This window comes from Sinocyclocheilus grahami, unplaced genomic scaffold (assembly GCF_001515645.1).
Source record: "Sinocyclocheilus grahami isolate Dianchi unplaced genomic scaffold, SAMN03320097.WGS_v1.1 scaffold1000.1, whole genome shotgun sequence".
NCBI classification, from domain to species: Eukaryota; Metazoa; Chordata; class Actinopteri; order Cypriniformes; family Cyprinidae; genus Sinocyclocheilus; species Sinocyclocheilus grahami.
The window spans coordinates 311,976-337,450 of record NW_015506179.1 but is presented as its reverse complement, the minus strand read 5'-3'; the positions used below and the strand labels follow the sequence as shown (position 1 = coordinate 337,450).

General features: G+C 41.6%; 2 protein-coding genes across 8 annotated transcripts in view; one reads left to right on the top strand and one right to left on the bottom strand.

Moving 5' to 3' along the window:
- Positions 1–22,979, top strand: part of tmcc1a (transmembrane and coiled-coil domain family 1a) — a 32,184-nt gene extending 9,205 nt beyond the window's left edge. For 3 of the 7 annotated variants that reach the window (XM_016250622.1, XM_016250623.1, XM_016250626.1), the window contains 4 exons: positions 12,713–12,955; positions 14,604–15,289; positions 19,008–19,143; positions 21,633–22,979. In XM_016250622.1, the coding sequence (XP_016106108.1) occupies positions 12,713–12,955; positions 14,604–15,289; positions 19,008–19,143; positions 21,633–21,947 (1,380 nt within the window). In that variant the 3' untranslated portion in view covers positions 21,948–22,979. Of the gene's footprint in view, positions 1–7,010; positions 7,585–11,335; positions 11,917–12,019; positions 12,080–12,712; positions 12,956–14,603; positions 15,290–19,007; positions 19,144–21,632 lie in introns of those variants that run through there. The other 4 variants (XM_016250621.1, XM_016250620.1, XM_016250625.1 and 1 more) reach the window with 4 other exon arrangements.
- Positions 22,980–23,221: 242 nt separating this feature from the next.
- On the bottom strand, positions 23,222–24,298 carry LOC107565398 (N-lysine methyltransferase SETD8-A-like). Its single transcript, XM_016250627.1, has one exon. It carries the CDS (start codon positions 23,874–23,876, stop codon positions 23,319–23,321), a length of 558 nt encoding a protein of 185 aa, XP_016106113.1. The 5' UTR covers positions 23,877–24,298; the 3' UTR covers positions 23,222–23,318.
- Between the last annotated feature and the right edge of the window lie 1,177 nt (positions 24,299–25,475).

Below are 25,475 nucleotides of genomic sequence, written 5' to 3'. Positions count from 1 at the left end.
TTGCAAAGGATTAAAGCTTCTGAAGGTGAAGTTATACCTGAATGTGCCCTGCATGTCGTTTTCACCACACTTCATAAGATGCAACTATAACATTGATCATTGAAGGTGTGAGAAAAAGTCAGTTACAAAACCACAGACCATTTCCTGCTTCCTGTGTGAGATGCCACTAGCAGCTATTGTTGGAGCTGCTTTCATCTGTGATTGGAAGGTCTTATGATAAGCCAGTAACTTCTTCGGTTTTGCTGTACGCATGAGTTTGTGCACATGTGTGTTCTTTGATGTCATCACTGTTTCATCTGCAAGTTTAATAAATATTCATGACTAATTATTTATGTAAGCCATTGCTCTTAGCCAGGTCAGACAGAGCTCAGATCATCTCTGTATATTTGACCCAAAAGCACAGAGAGACTGTACTCTGTTCTTGCTTTGCTTTGAGGTCATGTTGTGGCACTTTCCACAATACCGAGCTTGAAAGAGAAGAAAGAAGCCAAGAAAGAAGAAAGAAAGTTATTTTTTACCAACTGGTCAACATTTGTTTTAGCAAACTGAAAGGAGGTGCTTAACCTTGAGGCAGTATTGATCATCAGACTAAATATGTGTGCTATTTTCATTGGTATGAGCTTTTCAGATTTTGCAAGCATGTTACCAAAATTTAGGACAGTAGCTATAAACTTTAAATAAATATGAAATTTGGAAAGTGAAACACTTTCAGGAAAAGACAGTATGATAATCCTGTTTAACACCTGTTTTAACCTGAGTTTAGCACTTCTTTTATAAAACCACTGTGTTTATGAGATATCTTCACAAATACCAAATCCATGTGTGTAACCATATTTTAAGGACACATTTGTATGTGAGCTAAATCTGACAAAACCTCCTTTTTGAGGCGTCCTCATTCATAAACATATATATATATATATATATATATATATATATATATATATATATATATATATATATATATATATATATATATATATCATATTTCTAAAAAATAAACACACACACACACACACACACACACACACAGGTATAGTAAATTTTAAAAAATGCTGTAAGTTTTAGAGAAGTCTAAGGGATATGTATGCACTTTTGTGTCTCTGTGTTCATGTGTGCACACACACACACACACACACATGTTTGTTTTGCTATAGTGAGGGCATTGCACAGAATTTCTATCAGGTTAATTATATTTTCTATCAGCTAACCAAACTTACCCATCACAGAAACATGTGCAGAACACTAGATTCACATCAAAAACATATTCTGGCTGGTTTATAAGCTTTTTTAACTAGTGAGGACCATCAAATCTCTCTCTATGGGTTGTCAAAGTATTTCACAATATAAGTGAGGACGTTAAGTCCCCACAAGTGTAGTCAAAACAAATACAATCATGGCCAATAGTTTTGGCAGTGACATAAATTTTATGTTTTGCAAAGTTTGCTGCTTTGATTTGTAGATTATTTTTCCACATGTTTCTGTGGTACACTGAAAAACAATGATAAGTATATCATAAGTTTTAAAGGCTTTTATTGGCAAAAAATATATAATGGGTCAATATTTACAGTGTTGACTCTTGTTCTTCATAACCTCTGCAGTTCGCTCTGGCATGCTGGATATTAGCTTCTGGACCAAATCCTGACTGATGGCGATCCATTATTGCCTTATTAGTTCTCGGAGTTGATCACAATTTGTGGGATTCTGCTTGTCCACTCGCCTTTTGAGGACTGACCATAGGTTCTCTATGGAATTGAGATTCAGGGAGTTGCCTGGCCACAGATCCAAAATTTCAATGTAATTATCTTCAAGCCACTTTTTTATGATGCTTGCTTTGTGACATGGTGCTCCATCATGCTGGAAAATGCACGGATCATCACCAAATTGCTCATGGATCGTTGGAAGAAGTCGCTCTTGCAGGACATTTTGATACCATTCTTTATTCATGGCAGTGTTTTTGGGCAGAATTATGAGAGAGCCCACTCCCTAGGTTGAAAAGCATCTTGGCCTCACTGTGTGTAGCTCTGCACTGCTAGTGACACGATTACAGCTGACTCCTCAGGAGGAGACGGTCCTCTTCTGTAGCTGACTCCTCAGGAGGAGACGGTCCTGTTCTGTAGTTGACTCCTCAGGAGGAGACGGTCCTGTTCTGTAGCTGACTCCTCAGGAGGAGGCGGTCCTCTTCTGTAGCTGACTCCTCAGGAGGAGACGGTCTTCTTCTGTAGCTGACTCCTCAGGAGGAGACGGTCCTCTTCTGTAGCTGACTCCTCAGGAGGAGACGGTCCCATTCTGTAGCTGACTCCTCAGGAGGAGACGGTCGGGTTCTGTAGCTGACTCCTCAGGAGGAGACGGTCCTGTTCTGTAGCTGACTCCTCAGGAGGAGACGGTCCTCTTCTGTTGCTGACTCCTCAGGAGCAGACGGTCCTCTTCTGTAGCTGACTCCTCAGGAGGAGATGGTCCCATTCTGTAGCTGACTCCTCAGGAGAAGACAGCCCTGTTCTGTAGCTGACTCCTCAGGAGGAGACGGTCACGTTCTGTAGCGGACTCCTCAGGAGGAGACGGTCCTGTTCTGTAGCTGACTCCTCAGGAGGAGGCGGTCCTCTTCTGTTGCTGACTCCTCAGGAGGAGACGGTCCTCTTCTGTTGCTGACTCCTCAGGAGGAGATGGTCCTGTTCTGTAGCTGACTCTTCAGGAGGAGACGGTCCTGTTCCGTAGCTGACTCCTCAGGAGGAGACGGTCCTGTTCTATAGCTGATTCCTCAGGAGGAGAAGGTCCGGTTCTGTTGCTGACTCCTCAGGAGGAGACGGTCCTCTTCTGTTGCTGACTCCTCAGGAGGAGATGGTCCTCTTCTGTAGCTGATTCCTCAGGAGGAGACGGTCCGGTTCTGTAGCTGACTCATCAGGAGGAGACGGTCCTGGTGCTTGATGGACACTCTGAGATGTCCTGAAGACTTCTTCACTGCAGTCGAACCTCTCTCCTTGAAGTTTTGATGATTCGGTAAATGGTTCTTTCAGGTGCAATATTCTTTGAAGCAGTTTCCTTGCATGTGAGGCCATTTTGATGCAAAGCGATGATGGCTGCACGTGTTTCTTTGGAGGTAACATTGCTAACAAGAACACAATGATTGGAAGTGCTTCTTCCCTCGTGCTTCTTCCCTCCTTTTATAGCAATCAGTCTGCTCTTACAATCTAATTAGTATGACAGTGATTTCACCTGACTAGTACTCATTCACAGTTTCACATGTGCTGCTGATATTATTAGTCAATTAATGCTAGCTGGTCATTTTGTGTCAGGACAAAAAACAGTGAAGTTTTGAGAAAAGTTCATTTTTTGGCCAATTAAGCTTTTAGCAATTATTTAAAATGCATCTGATCACTCTACACAATAATCTAGAAACAATGTGAATGAACACCACAACAGCTTAAGCTGCAAACTTTGCAAAACACAAAATTTATGTCACTGCCAAAACTTTTGGCCATGACTGTACACACACCCACACACACTCGGGTTTCACTACATGAGTGAGAATTTCTCACAGACACAGCGGTTTTACTCAGCAGCGATGATATTTGCTAAATCCCACACCTTCCCCACCCTGCACTAAACATTCACATCTGACATCAGTACATATAGAGCAAAACCTATATTGTATAGACCTATATAGAGCAGATAGTGAGGAGTTGCTTTTTACCAGTATTTGTAATGAATGTGCAGATGTCTCAAACAGGAACATCAGGGACTGATCTGGTCACATGTACAGTATATCAGCTATAGTCTGTAGTCAGATCTGGCTGCAGTTGATTGTTGTTGTGAGGACTCTCATCTCCCTCTAGTGGTTGTTTAGTGTTGTGTTGTTCATAGCTCAGAGTGTCCCTGCATCCCAATGTTCATACTATCCATCCTAAATAGTAAGTGAGATTAGAATAAGTGTGTCCCAAAGCATAGTATGTTGAAAAGAGTATGCCAAAGGTCCCCGTATTGTCTACTATTTCAGGTAGATTTTTGAAGTGTGGATCCGTGCACACTCTAATGGCTAATATTACCTACAATCCATTGCACTTTGGTGAAGGATTCAGTTCAGAACTACAAACACGAATAAAAACTACAAACATGGTGGATGTGCGCGTGTGTATGACGTGATAGTTTGTCCCAAAGCTTACCTACTCTTCTACTACACACTCAAAAGTATGTACTTTTTCCTCACCAAAAGAGTACATACTTTAAGGGCGTAGTGTAAGTAGGCACATTGGGACGCAGCACGAGTCTTGCTGAAGATGTCCATGTATGATAGAGTGTTATTTCTGATCTCTCCATGAGGATGTGAAGGCATGTATAAGGATATGTGACAGTGACAGTATTGAGTGTATAATAAACCAAGGTAGCCTACCTGACCTTTGCGTATATTCAAATATATATATATATATATATATATATATATATATATATATATCATGTGGTCAGTGAGAGATTTGTATGATTGATTTACTTGTTATATATTTTAAATCAAATTGTGTGTCATTTTTGTGTGTCAACCCTTTCATCCTTTATCTCTTAAAGGGATAGTTCACCCAAAAATAAAAATTACCCCATGACCTTATTCTATGCCTATGTCCTACATCATCCGCTGGAACACGACTCTCTCGTGAACGAGCGTATGACAGTTAGCGGAAGCTAGAGATTATTGTTTATAAAGTTTTAAATATGGATATGTTTCTTACAAAAATGCATCGATTCGCTACAGGAGGCCCCCCCTTTATGATGGATAGATGCGCTTTATTGGACTTATTTTGGGCTATTGAAAAATAACACCCATTCACTGCCATTATCAAGCTTGGAAGAGCCAAGACATTTTTTAATATAACTCCGATTGGATTCGAGTGAATCATGGGCTAATTTAAATTTTTAAGTGAACTATCATTTTAACTATGTCAAACTAAAACTGAAATAAGTTACTAAAATTGTTTTAGACGCCTGTGTGAACTTAAACATCTGAATGGCTCAGAAAATTTAAGTTAGTTCTGAGAAAATCTTGTGCACCGTTTATTTGATTTTAAGATATTTCTCTATGCAATGACATTCAGACATTTGTAATTGCAACTTAATTGTCTAAATACTAGCTGCCATTGTGTTTCTTAAAAAAAAATCATTCTTATATCAGAAAAAAAATGTGTTCGATGTTAGATTAATTTCCTTACCACGGTGATACAGTGCTGTTCCGACCAGTTTTGTTTTTAACTGCTCAAACCAGTTTGCCTGGGTTTTTTTATTGATCTTTGTATGACTGTGGGTTAATTTTAGCTCAGGACGTTCTGTATTCTGCTGAGAACATTGTGTTTATGCTTAAAATACTCAAATCTCTGAGATAAGAAAGTAGAATATTCCATAACAAACTCTAGATTCAGAAGCACATGAAACATTGTTTTGGTTTAATGCTTAGGGAATGTGCAATATTGAGCTTGATTAAGATAACTGTAGGGCGGATCTCACAAGAACATGTCCAAAAACAAAACAAACACAAAAGCTATATGAACATATGAAATCATATTTTGTGATATGAAAATGAAGCCTATTTTGAGGACCACTAAGTGTACTGACACTATATCACATACGAGCTGGAGTTGTGGCAGTGAAAGTGACTGGAGTTTATAAACGTGTTTGTTTGTGTTGTGCATGAGCATGTGATGTTTGAGTCATTAATTGGTCCAATTTAGGATGAGGACAGTAACAAAGAGTGACGTTATGTAAGAATGCACTCTGATAACCTGCTGTACAGAGACACAGAGCAGAGAGAACTGGCACATTCTGGATCTTTCTGGCATGTCTTCAGTCTGTCTGGCACAATCGTCCAGCTCGGCTCTGTGAGAGTGTGTGTGTGTGTGTGTGCGCGTGCGTGTTTGTGAGTGTGTGAGTGTGTGTGAGTGTGCATGTTTATGTGGTTTATGGGGACACAAATTTGTATAATAACATGGGTATGACATAGGTATTACAACGAGAAGGTGATTTATGAGGACATTTTCAGTGTCCCCGTAATTCAAAAGGCTTATAAATAATAAAACAAACCTGTGTGAGTGAGAGTGTGAGTGTGTGAGTGAGTGAGTGTGTGTGTGTGTGTGTGTGTGTGAGTGCGTGTTTGTGTGTGTGTGTGTGTGTGAGTGTGTGTGTCCTAGAGTCATTCAGAATGAACTGGTACTGCCAGTGAGAGGAAACTCCAGGTAAATCCCAGCAGCTGGGTGACATCATCTCTTACGTGAATAACGCATCTCTTTGTTATGCGAGGAATGTGGTTTGTGTGCATGCACATGTGCACACTTACTGTCAGTCAGCTGTAGTTGTGAATCTGCATATTTATAGAGAAGAATGTGTGTCTAATAATGCTGCTTTAAACTGAAGGCAAGTGTCACTCTTGGTCTCATACTAAAGCTGAGTGAAGGGGAACTAACCAGGAGGAATCCAAATATGGAGGTGAAATGTAAAAATATAACACATTAAAAAATCTAGTTCGAAGCAAGTGCTGTGGTTCATTCATTGAAAACAGCCTCTTTCTGTCCCATAAACACTGACTGAATGAGGCCTGGTGTTATGTAAGCCAGTTCTCACCTAAAGCACAGCTTCGTCTCTCTCTCTCTCTCTCCCATTGAGAAGAGTTTTGGCAGTTTCTCGTCTGCCCCTCTTACGCACCCCATTTCCCTTCTGCGCACACACACACACACACACACACACACACACACACACACACACACACACTCTCTCTCTCTCACACACACACACACACACACACACACACACACACACGCACGCATGCACGCACGCACGCACGCACGCATGCACGCACAGTCTACACACACACACACACTCTCTCTCTCACACACACACACACACACACACACACAGTGGCAGTGCTATGGCTCAGTAGCTCAGGGAGTCAGTAGTGTGGATCTGCAGTGCTCATGTTCATGATGTCTGTATGCACTGCTTTTGTAACTGAAGGCAAAGCCACTCATTAGTCTGGACACAGTGGATAGTTATGATTGGTTTTAGGGTCTTTGTCTGTGATTGGCTCAGGTTGGTTGGCCACCATAACTCATTGGCTAAGCTCTTGAAGCCCTTTAAACCCGTCAATGAATATCCTCATTAGTTGTCCAACACTTTTTTGTTTGCCAAAAGAGTCCTGCCGAGACAAAACCCTTCTCATGGGCTCTGGCTCTGCCTCTTTCTAACACACATTAAACATTCACGCTGAGCTTTTGGGTTTTTTATTCACTGTGTGAACTCTGAACACTTGATTTCTCAAATCTGATGTTTCCACTGCGGCTTTTTGCAGCTCGACGGTTAACTTTTCTGAGCGGTGTAAAGCTCAGGCCTCATCATCTTTGTTTGAAGAACATGGACACCGTGTTATTTTCTCTGTTGTAATGGAACAGCATGGACACTCTCAAAACTCAGATCAAAACTGAGATCAGATCTCAGATCACACCTGAGTGACTGAACGCCTCGTGATTGTCTGCTAGCTCAATGATTTCTCCAATGGACATCATTCTCAACCTGATAACGCCAGAGTCCTCGCCATCCATCTCCCCCACCAACACCGTGAGTTCAGTGTGTGTGTGTGTGTGTGTGGGTGTGGGTGTGTGTGTTGTCAGAAAGCTCCTACAGTTTGCTGAATTAGAATATTACACTTGAAATGTGCATTGGTACTCTTATGGACTTCATGATGTGTACGTATTATAAGCAAACTGCATTTGATCTGTTTTATGGTTTGTATGTTGCCATGTTTTCACTCAAAAAGTCACGATTCGCAGTGCTGTTCCAAACTTGAATGACCTTCTTTATTCTGAGGAATGAGGTTTATCATGTTTAAGCTATTTTCCATGAAAGTGAATGGTGACTGAGGCTGTCAAGATCCGAAGTTCTCTGTATGACTTCTGAAGGCATACAATAACTTTGTGAGAAACAGACCATAATAACAGACCAACATGTAGTGTGTTGTTTACTGAAAATCTGTCTGATAAATTATTTAACCCTTTAACTGCCACTCACATTTTTGAACATAGACGTGAAAGTGCACGATCCAAACTTACATTTTTATAATTCATGAACGAAAACATTTTGTAACATGATATTGATGTACCATTTTCATGGTAATGCAGTGTTTGATTTTAAAATGGGTTTCAATGGATGCATTTTGAGATTTAAAGTTTTCAATTGATATATAATTTCTGATGATTTCTAAAATGTGATAGAGAAAAAGGCAACAAAGAAGACTTTTTTGACAAAGGTCAGAACTCCTGTTATGATGTAGATTTTTGAGGTGCACTCTTGTCATAAAGTAATCTATTACTTTTCCTACATAGATATTTTACCAATGTTTTTGGTAAAAATTATTTAGGAGTCTTAGACCTTTCCAACGATATATAGTTTGTCATGATTAGATTAGGATTTAATTGTAATATAGTGAAGAAAACATAGGCGTCCCACAGAGGGGACGGGTGACAGTTAAAGGGTTCATGTTAAAAAAAAAAAAAAAAATACATTTGGTGATTCAACTTGCTGAAGTTAAAGTTCGAAGTCATATGGAGGCTTGGACTGACATACCAGTGAGTAGATGATGACAGAATTGGCTTTTTCATGGTAAGAAGAGTATGAGTTTTCTCAAGAGTAAAAAGCTTTCACAAATGCTGTTTTGACATAATTACTCATGAAAGGCTCTCTTGTAGTTCTTGACCCAAGATAACCAGGGATTTGTTGAGTTTCACAACAGTAACATTAGTACAGACAATGGTAACACTTGTGTGCACATAACAGTAAGGCCATGAAGCACACTAAAATGTGTTTTGAAAGTAAAGCCCTACACAGTTTTAGCATGTGTTATCCTTGTTTCTTTTGTGTGTGTGTGTGTGTGTGTGTGTGTGGTGTTGTGTTTGCGTATGAACTCAGGTTAACATGTTGAGTTATGTAATTGTCCACCGCTGATGAATAAGGCATTGTTAGTGGCTCCAGTCTCCCTTAAAGCGACAGTAAAGAGGATTTCCACCTTTCTGAAACTGGCATTTGTGTAAATATGAAGGGCTTTTACAGCCATAATCAACTAGGTACAGAAACCGGATGAACACAGAGAGACATGTAAAGTAAAAAATAAAAACACACACACAGATAATCTGGTATGTCTATTGTGTAATTCAATGTATTGCAAGTTTCTAAGTTTCATTCACTTCCAGGAGTAATGTAGTACAGCTCTGCATTGTCATGTGTCTTTATTGAGGCTCAGACCTGTGCCACTGCTAGATTCCCTTCTGATATTTGATAAGTGGCACGTGGATCCGCTGCAGCCGCTGTAATAGTTGTTTGTAAGGCAGCAAAAGCATTAGTAATCACCTGAGCAAACATAAGAATGAGGAAGGCATATGATCCATTCACGTCATGAGTCGGTGTAAACACAGGTGTAAACAGGGAAGTGCATGTAGTACACACACTAACCTATCAGTCAGTCACAGAACGTCTAGGATATTTCACTTCAGATAGAAGTGTAAATGTAGATCACGTTAACACAGCTAATCGATTCAGATCGAAGAGCAGATCTGCTCCATCGGCCTGCAGTAACACAGTAACACTGTCCGTGATGAATGAGCGTCACAGGTGCTCATGGCAGATGCATGTTGATATCCACTGGTTAAGTCTGATGCATGCCTCACTGTTTCTGGGTCCAAATGCTCTATCAGATGCCCAAACACAGTAGTCATGACATGTCAGCTCATCTGTTGATCAAGAACCACTCACTCAGACAGTAAGAGACCATCTGATTGACATCATTGAGTTGTCTGAGGGCAGGTTGTCAGACTCAGATGTCATGCCATAGAGAGAGTCAACGGTCTGGTTATGCAGGACTACCGTAGAGTACTGTTCCAACATTGATGAATAACTAGATGAGTAACACAGAGTTAGCGCTCTAGTAACTAACAAGAAACTCAGGTTAATGGATGAGTAAGTCGGCTGTGTAGTTCACTGTTAGCTAATACTATATTTTCATATCTCTTGGCGAGCCTGTGTGTTCTGGTCTGTGGGCACGACTGCTGCGGCTGAAACTATCATTCAGCATTTCTTTCCCAGTCTTCTTCCTTCAGATGGTAATTTTTCTCACAATCAGTTCCTGATTCCAGTCTAGCAAGCCTTCGAGGCTGGTGCAGAACTCGTTTTTCTGGGCCTCTGAGCAGTGCTCAGCTCTGTTCAGCACATCTGACTAGTTTGTAAATTCACTGCTGGGAATTCTACAGATTTGACCACAAAGCTAGCAGAAAATGTCTTTAAAAAGGGCAAAGCGTACAGTCAGTGAATAACTGTAACCAAGTCCTGTTTCCACACTGTTATCCGTGTCCTTTTAGTTTGACTTTCGACTGAAGTGACTGTGACAGAAGGCTGTTGTTTTGGGCAGGTATAGGTGTGTTCTTTGTGTGGTATAAGAAGTGTGCCGCTGGAGGGCACTTGCATGTGGCTCAGGCTTACTGCACATACACTGGCGCAGCGCTGTATAAATAAAGGTGACTTGACTTAAACAGAGCACATCCGCAGGCTTCAGGAAGTGAAAATCATCTTCAGCATTTTTTGTTTTATTAAGACTATAAGACTATACTTTTCATGGCAGGCCTACCATAAACTCTGAGAGTCTCTCACATAATACGGATATAATCAAAACTCAAATATTTAATGTCCATGTATTTATGTATTTGATAAGGAGCGATGTATTAAGTGTAGTAATGATTAGTCAGCCAGACGTTATTGTAAACTGAACTTCTTCAGGGTTACACAAGGCTTGATCATGCTGTTGGGGTTTATTTCCTGTAATGCCGGGCTGACTGTACATTATTGCTTATATAATATTGTCTATGAACACCTGTGTGACTGTAATGAATATGAGCAACTGAATTGCTAATGGTTTACTGTCTGTGTGCTTGTGATGGGCTTAATGGCAGAACCGGTCAGTCTCTCTGGGTTTGTGGGTTTGTCCTCAATCACCCATTCCTTCCGCCTGCTCTATCTGCGCAGATTGCAGACCGCACAAATACTGTGAGCTGATTTGTGCTGGACTGTAAACAGATAGTGTTGCCATAGACTGAGACTTCTGCTGCTGTCTGGTTAAATCAGTGCAGGAATCATGGTCTTGTGTCATTAGAAGCTTTACGCAACTTCATACTGATGTTTTTAGAGAGTAACTCTGCAAAAGGTTATTATTTTAGTATGGCTTTATTAACACTTTGTTATACTGTGGTGGGCTAATTCATAGGTAAAAACATAATAATAATTTAAATAGCCGATACATAAAAGTTTGGGTTTTTTTCATTCACGACTTTTATTCAAAGATTTAAAAAAAAAGAAAAAAAGAAGTACATTTAGTATATTTGGCCAAATGGTGTCCATGTAGGTTTTCATTTAATGACATCCTATGCTTTTTTATTTTTAAAAGTGCTGTTATACTCATTTCTAGAATCATGCATTCTGTTTAAAATGACTGACTGAACACGGCTCCCATGTTGAAATATCGGTGCTTTTTATAATCTGCATTTTCCTGCATATTAAGAATTTCGAATGAATCCATATTCTCCCAGCATTCTCTGAGTCCGTTGCGCTGAATGTTTCCTTCACTGAAGCCAGTTGTTCACACTGAATAAATGCATCTCTGTACAATTATTCAACATCGCAACAGCAGCAACCACACAGAGCCTTAAGAATAAATCAGCATACGGATGCAGTCAGCAGTCGCTGCTGGGTTGAGCTCGAGCGTTGCGTTCAGGGATGACGTCATGCTCAGAGCTGCACGCGGGAGGAGCTCGAGCTCGAGTTCAGCTAGTGAAGTTCAGGAGAGAGAGACCGGGAGCTCTCGATGAAGAGATGCACTGGGAGCAGCTGCTGCGAGCGAGGAGCGGGAAGGTGAGTGAGTGCTCTGTCTCCTTACATTACACACATTATAACCAGTTATAACGCTCTACAGACGGAGTCTGGTCTGAGATCATGCAACATTGTGTCATTTCAGCCTGCGCTCTTGAACATGTTTCCCTTCACGTCCGGTGGACTCACTCTCTGCTGTGCTCGAGTAAGATCAGAGCTATTTGACTTTATGTCATTTTAGTGCAGGCTTCCAACTCTCTCTGCATCGGTATAATAACAAGATTGCATTACCTCATGCTTCTATCAAATCATCATTTAACATTCATTCCCAAAGTGAGTGGTTACGATCTTCTCACAAAGCCCTTGTTTGTTTAATGCAGTTATTACTGCTGAGGTCAGATTTAACACTGCTGTCTGACAGAGCTGGACTAGGTGATGCTCAGACCTCAATATTCAGCTCATTCTGTCTGAACTGACTGTTTAACTGTCAGGTCCGCACATGCCTGTATTGCTGCAAATACGCTTTTTTCCAGTGTGAGATAGGAGTATCTTTGTCTTGATCTTCCCTGTAAAAAGTGTTGAAACATCCAAAACAGGTTCAATTTACTGGGTTCAAGATACTAAGACCGGTTTTCAGCAAATGTACTTCACAAAAACGAGGCACAGTGGTCGTGTCTGATGGAGATGTTGACCTTTAATAGCCTCGTCTGCATGCATGCCGATTGCAGAAGCGGGCGATTGCTTCATTGTGTCAGCAGAAAGACACGGAAAGATCTATTTTCCAAGAAGTGACATGGCTTCTCTTGTGTGTCCCTCTCTCTTCTCTGTGTTTCTCCAGATCGAGAGGCTGGAGGGCGGTCTGGCGGCGGCGTGCGGTGCTGACGGTTCGCTGCTGGGCTCGGAGGACGCCGGGCTGGACCCCCAGCGCACACGGCAGGCCATCGCACAGCTGCAGCAGAAGATCCTGAAGCTCACCGAGCAGCTGCGCATCGAGCAGGCGGCCCGTGACGAGAATGTGGCCGAGTACCTCAAACTGGCCAGCAATGCCAGCGACAAACAGCAGAGCTCCCGCATCAAACAGGTTTCATCTCACGTTTCACTGTGTCTTACACATGAACCAGCCTGCTGTCTTTTTATCTCTGCATGTATGCATCTTCAAAACATGTCTGAAGACTACTAGAGATAATATTCAGCATGAACATGAATCTTGTATTCGTACCAGTATTATTATTATTTTAAATTTTGACCTTGTTTGCATGACAATTTAAGTCAAGCATGAAATTAATATTCACCGTATGTATTTGGCAAATGTGTGGTATAGACCTTTTTGTGAACAATTCATCTGTGCACGTTTTATTTTTAAAAAATATGTTGATCTGGTAATGTTTAATCAAAATGTCTAGTTGGTTTATCTAGTGAAGTGACATATGCAGGACTTCTCCAATCATTTAGTCCACTGAAGCTCCTGCCCTACAAGCTCAGGCTCATCTGAGAGCCACGCCCACATCTTACCAACCAATCAACAACTGATGCACACAACCAAGCCCCGCCCTGCATTTATCTTTTTCTGTAAATCTGTCATATTTGCTGCGTCCCAATGTGCCTACTTATACTACGCCCTTAAAGTATGTACTCTTTTGGTGCGGAAAAAGTACACACTTCTGAGTGTGTAGTAGAAGAGTAGGCAAGCTTTACAAACTATCACGTCACACAACTGCGTCTTTAACGGTCGCACCCTGTCACTGTAAACTGGCCTGTCAATCACCTTGTCACACTTCACATCCTCTACATTGCATTTCATTTAACTTCCAACCGTATTAGAGAGAAAAGAAGTGGCGCGTTGATCTTCCATCCGTATGTCTTCATACGGAGATCTCTGCTCAGATTTTTTACGTAATAATGTTAATGGCCAAACAGATGTTTATAAAAGTTCACATTGTTGTTGCAGATGAAATAAAACACCAATAACATTAACTAAATATTTTTACCAGGTTAAATGTTGATTATTAGTAACTCAAACCCCTTTGTCGGTCGCGCACATCCACCATGTTTGTAGTTTTTAATGCTTTTTTAATCGTATTTGTAGTTCTGAACCAAAAGCGCATTGGATTGTGGGTAATATTAGCTTTTAGAGTGTGCAGGGATCCACACTTCAAAAATCTACCCGAAATAGTAGACAATACGGGGACCTTTTGCATACTCTTTTCAACATACTGTGCTTTAGGACACACTTATTCTAATCTCACTTACTATTTAGGATGGATAGTATGAACATTGGGATGCAGGGATTCAGATGTGCCACACTACTTTGTGACTTTAAGTAACTGTGAAACAACAGCCTTGGGCCAATATTGCCACCTTGTGGCCAAACTAATTAGTACAAAAAAAATCAAAGCAGGTGTGTATGTGTGCTTAGAAAAATTAGGCTGCGCACTCACTGTGCTGATGGCTAAATTCATGTCATGCACACTGTACGCATAAAAACCAAAGTACAGTTTGGGCTTTACTCTTAAGGAGTGTTCAGACTGACAGCTGCACGACAGTGACTGGAGCTCATCTGTTTTCAGCGAGAATTGGCTAATTCTTGATGCAGTTAGACCCTATAGAGTCTAAAGTCCATCACTATCCCTTCATCTCTTAATCTGCTTCCTCGTTCATGTTTTGATTTCCTCTCTCCCTTGCTCTTCCACCCACCACCCCCCACCCCCCCACATTGTCTCCATCTTCAGGTGTTTGAGAAGAAGAACCAGAAGTCTGCGGCGAGCATTGCCCAGCTGCAGCGTAAGCTGGAGCATTACCACCGGCGTCTGCGTGAGGTGGAGCACAGCGGCGTGCAGCGGCAGCCCAAAGACATGCTGCGGGACATGCAGCAGGGCCTGCGAGATGTGGGCGCCAGGGTCATCACGGGCCTCAGCGAGGGGGTGGTGGACAGCGTCAAGGGCGGACTGTCCAGTTTCTCCCACGTCACGCACTCGGCCGCCGGGGCCGTGGCCTCCAAACCTCGTGAGATCGCCTCACTGATCCGCCACCGCTTCGGCAGTGCTGATAACATCAGCGTGCTGAAGGACGGGCCAGAGGATGCCGAGGATGGTGTGGCCGCTGCTGGACGCTCTCTGGGATCCGCTGGCGGACACCTGCAGTCCAGCCCCAAGTTCGGCAGCGATGAGGACTGTTCGAGCGCAACCTCGGGATCGGTGGGAGCCAACAGCGTGACGGGGGCCCCCGGGGGCCCGCCCAGCTCCAGAGGAAACACACTAGAACGGGGCCACAGCGGCAGCTTGGACATGTTGCTGCAGGAGCTGCAGGAGCTGCGAGATGCTCAGACGCGGCTGGAGGAGACGGTGGAGAGTCTGAAGAGCGGGTATCTGAAGCAGTGCACACTACTGATGCAGGCGCTGCAGGAGGAGAGGTTCAGGTATACACACACACACACACACTCTCTCTCTCACACACACACACACACACACACACACACTCTCTCTCACACACACACACACACACACACACTCTCACACACACACACACATGAGATGTGCTGCCAGCACGATCACAGTCATGTACGGACACTATAGAGTCTATAGCAGAGCTTCTCATCTGGTTTTGCTTCAGGGCCCAGATCATTCTGGACATTCAGTAGCACAGCACAGCACAGCACCACACCACAAAAATCAACTGTAATGTCCTTATAATCAAACTGCCAAATGCATTCAAACTGAATTGGGCTGGCCAACATGATAATATATATTGTGGCAATGGTTTAAATCAGGGGTCTTCAACTAAAACTGCTTGAGATCCAGTAATGAACCCTTCTCACCAGACGAGGTCTGGACAATTGAAAGTGAAAGTGACGTGACATGTGGCCAAGTATGGTGACCCACTAGTATTAGTGCTCTGCATTTAACCCATCCAAAGTGCACACACACAGCAGTGAACACACACACACCGTGAACACACACCCGGAGCAGTGGGCAGTGTTTATGCTGCGGGGCCCAGGGGGCAGTTGGGGGTTCCTTGCTCAAGGACACCTCAGTCGTGGTATTGAAGGTGGGAGAGAGCACTGTACATTCACCTACAATCCCTGCCGGTACAAGACTCGAACCCGCAACCTTTGGGTTACGAGTCCGACTCTCTAACCATTAGGCCACGACTTTAACCATTACAGTCCCCAATTACATTTCTAAAAACATGAACTGATGGTTTTTGCCAGACCAGGGTATCTGCAGGACAATTAAGCTCAGATTTTAGACTTTAAGACCCTTTTTAAGACCTGAACAAATAAAATTAAAATGACTGTAAAAAGCATGATTTACAGTTCAGACACAGGTTTTCACAAAAAGTTTTATATAAACTTTACATTTCAGCCTTTAAACCATTTTTTAAAGAAAATGGAGTCAAAAGTTTCAATTATTAATTTAAACAATGATTATCAAATATTATTATATTAATTAAATAACATAAATATATGTTTTACTGTCTTAATTGTTTAGATGATTATAATGCATTATCTTCTTGTGGATCCACCAGTTCACATTTACAGCCCTGCGTGTTTGCTGCGTAAAAACATGGGTTGATTTTCACATTGGTCTGAACAAAAACTTATTGAAAATGCACATTCATTCTCTGCCAGCAGGAGGTGCTGTCAGAACAGCAGAAATACAGTGGTTTCCCCGGTAACAGCAGAGTTCATGTTTATTCAATGAAATCACAGCTTTTTGAAGTTTAATCGTCACATTCAGCCGTATCGCAATTCTCGTCTATCCTCCCCAAATTTAAGACCTCCTGAAATCACAATCAAGACTTTCTTGTACCATTTAAGACTTTTAATGGCGCGGTAGGACCCACATGGCTCTGCTGAGCTGACCTAGATGTGCTTGATATACATTAGATTTTATTAGAAAACAGCGTTTGGCATTTATTTATTTCATGATGTCAAAAGGCTTCACGGTCCAGATTGGGACTGGAGTCCATCAGTTGGTGACCCCTGGACTAAAGTGTCATTGATTTTATTAGAGCTTTTGCTATATAATGTATATCTGCTTGAAATCATTAACACTTTAGATTGATAGAGAAATATGGATGAATGAGAAAATAAAGAGTGTGATTTGCTTTATTTCAGTGCTGGGTGGTATACCGGTTCATACCGAATACCGGTGTTTATTTTTATTTTTTTTAAATACCGCAATACCGGTGTATGTCGCTTAAACAACGTTCGGAAAGCGACACTGTTTGGAAGGGGTCTCTTTTCACTGTTGCACTGTGTTGAGGGAACAGCTGTATGTGTTACTAAGCGTGAAAGTTCAGAAACTGAAGCTGTAGAACTAATAGAACGTGAAGAACTCATCCACAATATCTACACTGACCTCCACAAATATCCACCGCCCCCTGCCATCAGCTCCCGCGTCTCACACACGAGCGCGAGGTCTGACTTTCCCGGAGAAGTGTCCGCTCTCTCGGCGTCTGTTCTGTGCAGTGAGTGTCAATAAATGAGTACAAAACAGCGTTTCCTAGCACCTGTCGCTTACTGATTGTTTGGAATTATAAATATGAGCGTAGTTCGTCTGTTAATATCACATGCACTTTTTTGTTTGTTGTTTTTTTTAGTTTGTTACTCAGATGCAGGCAGTGCGCTGCATGAGACAAAAAAGTAATCTAGCCAAAACCACCGCATTGGTATTTTTTGACAATATTCACTCATCATGACAGTAAAATAGGGCATTCTAAGTCAATATACTGCAGTATTTCCTCTCTCAGTTAGTAGAAAATATGGTTAACACACGGTCATGCATGAAAAAAAAATACCGTCTTGTACCATGAAACCAGTATCATTTTGAAAAATACCGTGATATACATTTTTGGTCATACCGCCCAGCACTACTTGATTTATAAAAAAAGAGTTATTTAAAGCACAATAAGCCATGAAAGAGAGCTCAGTCCAGTGCTGGCTGTCTGACAGGCAGCTTTCTGTGCACTTTTACCGTGGTAGTTTAATTACTTAATTACTGACGTTACATTTGGACTGTACGTTCAGAGAACTGATGCTGTTGCCTGGTTTCTCCTAAAGTTTTTTTCTCCATTATCCAAAATCAAATGGAGTTTTCTCGTTCCTTGCCACAACTGCCTTTGGCCTGAACACTAGAGGACTAAATATAGACTTGACACACTGTGCCTCACACATCATAAGTGTTATGCCATGACTACTTTCAGTCCTCAGTTAAACCGCTTGGGGCGAGAGATGCAAAATACGAAATATCCTGTCATTTATATGCACCATTTAACTGTGTCAGTGAAACACACCACCAAATAGAAATTAGGCTCATCAGTTCACCAAATTGTCATGATCTTTCATAATTCTCCATTTCACCAGATAAGGAATTAAGTGATTTATATTATATAGCAAATGTGGTCTGTGTGATTGCTTATACAGCTCTTATCTAGAAAATGTGACTATAAGGCAAATATTATAATTGTGATATTTCATCATCTTTTATTTATTTATTTTTTTAATATATCAACAACCTGGTTTTCTGTAAAGCTACTTTGAAACAATATGTATAGTGAACAGCGCTACACAAATAGGTTTGACTTGTACTTGAATAACTCATGCACTGTCCATGTTAGTTATTCATCCAATATTTTCCCTGCTCACCACATCTGTATCAGAAACAGATTTTTGGATTGTGACCCAGCATATTTGTGGGCCTGAAATAGACTTAAGGTTTGGCTTTTTCCTCTTAAATGGTAAAAGTTCGAGAAGGGAAATGAAGAAGAGGGAGAATGTGAGTTCACACAGAGAGAGAGAGAGATGAATATACAAACATATTTCTGCCCTAAATGTCCAACTTGTGGTCAAGCATTTTTCTGTTGGCTTGTAATAACAGAAGCACAAAAATATAGCTTAAAAATCAACATGCTGTCAAGCTAATGGATAATTTTAGTTTTGCAGTAGAATCCATTAGTCCACAGTTTGTGGTGTCGTCCCTGAACTGTTGGACACACCATCACACTTTTGAGATGAGTAAGTGTTTATGAGTAAAGACCAAAAACATGCACAAGGTCTGGTTCACTCACATAAACACTCATTAGCGGCCTCATGTACAGGAAGTGACCGTGTTTGTGGCGTTGTGTTTCTGTAGGTGTGAGCGTTTAGAGGAACAAGTGAACGATCTGACGGAGCTCCACCAGAACGAGATCCTGAACCTGAAACAAGAGCTGGCCAGCATGGAGGAGAAGATCGCGTACCAGTCCAACGAGAGGGCCCGAGACCTGCAAGTGTGTGTGTGTGTGTGTGTGTGTGTGTGTGTGTGTGTGTGCGTGTGTGTGTGTGTGTGTGTGTGTGTGTGTGTGAGTGTGAGTGTGAGTGTGTGTGTGTGTGCATGTTTATGTGGTTTATGAGGACACAAATTTGTATAATAACATGGGTATGACATAGGTATTACAACAAGAAAGTGATTTATGAGGACATTTTCAGTGTCCCCGTAATTCAAAAGGCTTATAAATAATTCAGAATGAGTTTTTTTGAAAATCTAAAATAGCACAAAGTCTCCTGTGAGGGGTAGGTTTAGGGGTAGGGTTGGTATAGCAATAGAAAATACGGTCTGTACAGTATAAAAACCATTATGCCTATGGAGAGTCCCCACAAACCATAAAAACAAACCTGTGTGTGTGTGTCTGTGTGTGTGTGTGTGAGAGTGCATGTGCGTGTGCGCGTGTCTGTGTCTGTGTCTGTGTTTGTGTGTTTTACTATATGTCCTGCAGTGATGGCCTTAGAGGTCAGGATACTAGTTATGCATGGCTTGATCCGATTTGTAGAAATGCAGCATTGCATCAGTGTCTCAGCAATGGATGCTCTGCAGTGAATGGGTGCCGTCAGAATGAGAGTCCAAACAGCTGATAAAAACATCACAATAATCCACAGCACTCCAGTCCATCAGTTAACATCTGGAGAAGACCAAAACTGAAACTAATCCAGCATTAAAGTGCCCCTATTATGGATTTTTGAAAATGACCTTTCATGCAGTGTGTAAAACAGCTCTAAGTGAATGAAACATCCTGCAAAGTTTTAAATCTGAAAGTGCACCATGTATAAAGTTATTGTCTCTCGAAAGAGTCGAATCTGAATCATTGAAATGAGTCGTTTTTAAAACGAATCTCAAGCCTTTCATCTTGAGGTCAACATGAAACATTAGCATATTTCCCACCCACTTGTTGGTCTTTTCCAGTTGGTCTGAATAAAAATGCTAATTCATTCTTTGCCACTAGGTGCAGCTTTTGGAGCGTAAAAATAGCGGTTTCCCCAGTAACGCTGTACACAAAGCAGCACTGCGCTCACAAACGCTGCTTTATCAGGCATTACAGTCAGGCATGATGAAATGAAAATGAGACCAATCGGACCAATCACTGCAGATTAGCATCACGCAAAGGAGGGGTTTGGAAAAATTAATCGTTAAATGAATCGTTTGGGAAAGAGTCGAATCTGAATCATTGAAATGAGTCGTTTTTAAAACGAATCTCAAGCCTTTCATCTTGAGGTCAACATGAAACATTAGCATATTTCCCACCCACTTGTTGGTCTTTTCCAGTTGGTCTGAATAAAAATGACTCCCCATTCTTTGCCACTAGGTGCAGCTTTTGGAGCGTAAAAATAGCGGTTTCCCCAGTAACGCTGTACACAAAGCAGCACTGCGCTCACAAACGCTGCTTTATCAGGCATTACAGTCAGGCATGATGAAATGAAAATGAGACCAATCGGACCAATCACTGCAGATTAGCATCACGCAAAGGAGGGGTTTGGAAAAATTAATCGTTAAATGAATCGTTTGGGAGTCGTTGAGCAAATAAGGTAAAAATAAATGCATATTATAAAGCAGTGAAAGTGTTTTTTGACCTTGCATGCATGTCAACCTGTTATTGGGGACTCCCAAAACCAAAATATGAACCTTTCATTACCCATAATACACTTTAAGGGGTACTTTAAGATGTTTTTAACTAAAATACGAGTCCATAATCCATAACAACACTTCCTTCAGTGACAAAGTGCATCTCCTGTTGTCTCTCACATTAAAATCCAGCCACATATTTGTTTAGAGCTGTTTAAACGCTGCTTGATCTGTGCAGATTTCTCTCCTGATTCAGACCAGAACACTTTTTCACTGGAGGAAGCGTTATTATGGATTATGGACTTGTGTTTTAGTTAAAAACATCTTAATTCTGGATTTGTTTCAGCTTTTGTCTTCTCCAGATGTTAACTGATGGACTGGAGTGCTGTGGATTATTGTGATGTTTTTATCAGCTGTTTGGACTCTCATTCTGACGGCACCCATTCACTGCAGCGCATCCATTGCTGAGACACTGATGCAATGCTACATTTCTCCAGATCTGACTCATCTATATCTTGGATGGCCACATTTCAGCACGTTTTCATTTTTGGATGAACTATTACTTAACTTTTGTCAGCAAGTCCAAAGCTTATTCAGTTTTTCTCTAAAAATTAATACATGTCATTATCGTCACACACAATGACAGAGTTGAAGGTAAACAAAATGCCATATTAGAGCAACGTTACAGTAATATTAGACTATTTTATTACGACTTTTACAAGGAATTTGTCATCATGTTGCTGAGCTATTGTGATTTTATTTGTCATTTGGCACTGATAGTGAATGAAATCATGAGGTTTTGTGCACATGAACGCACTGCAGGAGTCGTGTGATCTGTGTGCTGTGTGAAATTGACCTGCGGTGTGTGTGTGTGTGTGTCAGGAGGCTCTGGAAGCGTGTCAGACGCGCGTCTCTAAGATGGAGCTGCAGCAGCAGCAGCAGCAGGTGGTTCAGCTGGAGGGCCTGGAGAACGCCACGGCTCGCACACTCATGGGCAAACTCATCAACGTGCTGCTGGCTCTCATGGCCGTGCTGCTGGTCTTTGTCTCCACCGTCGCCAACTGTGTGGTGCCGCTGATGAAGACACGCAGCCGCTCCGTCTCCTCGCTGCTGGTCTTCCTCCTCTTCGCCGTGCTCTGGAGGAACTGGGATGCTTTCTCAGGACACACCTCCCGCCTCCTGCACGTGCCCAGATGAGCGCACAGAAGACATGTTGGTTTCAGACCATTTTGCACAGTTTTTCCCTTTTGAATGCCTTTGGAGCATTGCTCTGGAATGAGATTAATATTAATATTATTCATATTTCTAATATAATTTAGCTGAATGTAGCAGTAGCTCACACAAAAATGAAAAATCTGTCATCATTTCCTCAGTGTTGTGAGTAATCCCGTATGCTGCTATTTTTTCTGATGAACACAAAGGGAGAAACGTTGATGTCCTAGTGACTCAGAACGATGATGAACATGTGAATGAACAGAAAGGGTGAACTGAGCTGCTCTAAAACGTCTCCTCCTGTGTTCAGTGAAAGAATAACATCATACATGTATTAGATCTGAGGAGGAGTGTTTGGTCGGAGCGTGTGTTCATCGGTCTGACTGAAGTGATGATTTGAGCTGCTTTCACGGCGTCTGAAGGAAGACTCAAGCCTCAGACATCATCCTCTGCTTTCATTACTCTCATAATTTTCAAGAGGTCAAAGGATGTTGCTGTTTACTAGCATTATCTGATGTAAAACACTGTTAAATGAAGTAATACTTTATTGAATATTGCACCGCCTTACTGGAGCTGTGACAGACAGCAGAGAAAGACAATGACAGTAGTAGCTGTGACTGCTTATTCATAATGTCTGTAATATCACAGTGCAGTGTTTCTGATCTGGTGTTTTGGCGTTATGATGGAGAGGGTTTTGTGATGATCTGTAGGTTCTTATGTCTGCTGTAGTGAATGATGGATCAGGATTCAGGACTGTTCTTATGCATGGAGACGCTTGTGTGTTTGATCATAAGCTGGACTCAAGCTGACCGAAGCTCCTTACACCTCCACTCGTGTGTCATTCAGATATTATGAACTGTTAGCACAGTTGTTTAACTGTACAGTAATAATGTTTAATAGTTCTGTTTCAGTCATTTAATAATCCTCAGGGGAAAGTCCTCTGCTGAAGCTGTATTGTGTGTGTGAGTGTGTGAGTGTGTGTGTGTGTGTGTGTGTGTGTGTGTGAGAGAGAGAGTGTGTGTGAGAGAGAGTGTGTGTGAGTGAGAGTGTGTGTGTGTGTGTGAGTTGTTTTAAACTACTCTAGTGCCTTCAAACACATCTCTTGATATCTTTTGTAATAAAGTTCATTTCTGACTAGAGCTTTAGTGTGCATAAGTTTCATACTATATTACAATTTAAAATGTTGTCAATCCTAATTTCAGAAAGTTTAGAAAGCATGAAATTATGAGAACACAAAATATATAGGGTAAAATATATATTTAACCATAAAGACATATGGGTAAAAACAGGAAAACAGTTAAGTCCCATCCAGATAAAGATATGCCTACACATAATCCAGATAATGTCCATCTTCCTTTAGGCTGGCATCAGATCCAGACCGTCCCCAGCGTAGGACCTTCTGTGGTCTCCGTAGTCATAGCGGATCTCTTTGCCCGTCTGAATGTCCCGTGTGGCCATGAAAAGTATGACCGGGTCATCCTCCACAAAGTGCAGTCTAGGACTGAGATTGGTCCGTTTGGCCGAGTGTTTAATTTGTCTGCCAAACGTAGATTTGTTTGGATGGCAGTGGCAGCGCTCCTCGTGAGCATCCAAACACATGCCCTGTCCATTCTTGCTGATGAAGAAAAACAGATGTCCAGCTTCAGTGTTCTGGTGGATCTGCAGTCCCTGCTCCCTGGAGATCAGCCGACTGTGGAAGTCACAGATCAGCTCTCCGCAAGCAAACGGCTTACTGGTGACCACACCGAGAGCCTTACCTTCTCTGTCCATCAGCTGCAGGCCTTTCCAGCACTGCCTGCGGCTCATCCGACGGATCGATGCATCTGTTGGTGCCTGGATGCTTCGTGGAGGCTTCCAGTCCTTCATAACTTCAGCAGCATCTGGCACGTTCTCCATCCATCCCTGCTTCTCCATCCAGCTGTGCACTCTGCTCTCGGATGGCAAACCAGGACCAAAGGTATCTGCAGAAACAAGATGATATTAGCTGTGCACGTGACTTCCAACTGTGGACAGTGTGTAAGTCTTGTTGAATCATTTTTCTCACAGTGTCTAGTCTTTAATGTTTGTCTTTATGAAGAAATGATCAACTGTCTGGCAAAAAATATGTTGCATATTTCAGGACGACGATGCTGAGATTCATCAGGCTCAAAATGTGGAAGTGTGGTTCAGAGAGCATGACGAATCATTTTCACACCTTTCGACAATGTCTCATATACATAAGCAGGTGACCTAATAAGGAGCCTTGTGGTACACCATACTTTTTTTTTTTTTAAGTATACAAATTTTGAGAAAAAATGATGGGTAAATGTTTTGCCATGCAGTATTGTAATTTTAAATGTTTTTATTTTTTGGAAAAAGTATTGAAGCACACCAAATTCTAGCAAATAGATTACAGTTGATGATCTAAAGTTAACCTCTTAAATGCTCTCCAGATGCTTGTCTCATATATGCTATTATTTAAGCTTAACATAATCACTTCTGAATTTGTTTCATAAAATAATTAAGTAAAGCATTATAACATATATTATTTACAAATAATTTGAGATTTTTTCTTTGGTCTGCTTTATGAAAAATCAGGACTTTTTAGCACCTTTGGTGCTAGTTTCATAACTTCCCTGCAAATTTGAGAAAGTTGTACTTGTTAGCAAATTTGGAGACTCTAACTCTAGCACCACCAACTGTCCAAAATTGCACTTATGTTTATGCTAATAACTTAACTATGAGGACTAGGAACTAAATTTGTCCCCTCAAAAGTCCTTAACTGCCGCTTGCAGCTATATTTTGCAGCAAGTGTTTGAAATTAGTGTGTGTGTGTGTGTGAATTTGAGTCTGAACATTTGCGAGTGGCGGCCCAAAGATGCACAATAGTTTAAGTAGGGCCAAGAGGAAACACATGGCTGAACTTTGGACAGAATACTTTTTGAAGATCTTCTTGTTTCTCACAATAATAAATGAACAAATTGAAATGAAGTATGATTGCTTTAATAAAACTCAACCCCTGGGACATAAAAATGCCAGAGCTGATGTAATACCCAGATATGGAATATGAGTTTTGTATTTATAAATGAACGAAAACCAAGTACAAGACGCTGACGGAGTTTCTTTTGATTGGCACACCAAAGCGGGAGGCAGTGGCTCTCGTATTTCCTCGAGATGTGCATTCGAGCAGCTTTATCTGGAGGCGCTGCAGGCACCGGTACTGGATGTGACATCTTCAGCAGGTAAAAAGCTGTGTTCGCATTCATCCATATGGGCTCAGGCTCTTCAGCTGGACTAAAGAGACGAAAGTGCACATCTCAGTGAGGATACTTGAATGATTGAGAACAGGGTGGATAACATACAGTAGAAGCAGCAGCAGGACTGAGGTTTCTCCGCAATGCATGTCGAGTAGGTGAAGTTTCTCCTCATCTGACAAATCACTGTTCTGCCTGGCAGTGTGTAGTTCAATAGATCTGGCCATGTTGCTGGTGATGCTTGGGAGACCGTACCTGCAAAACAGAATGAAACAGTTTT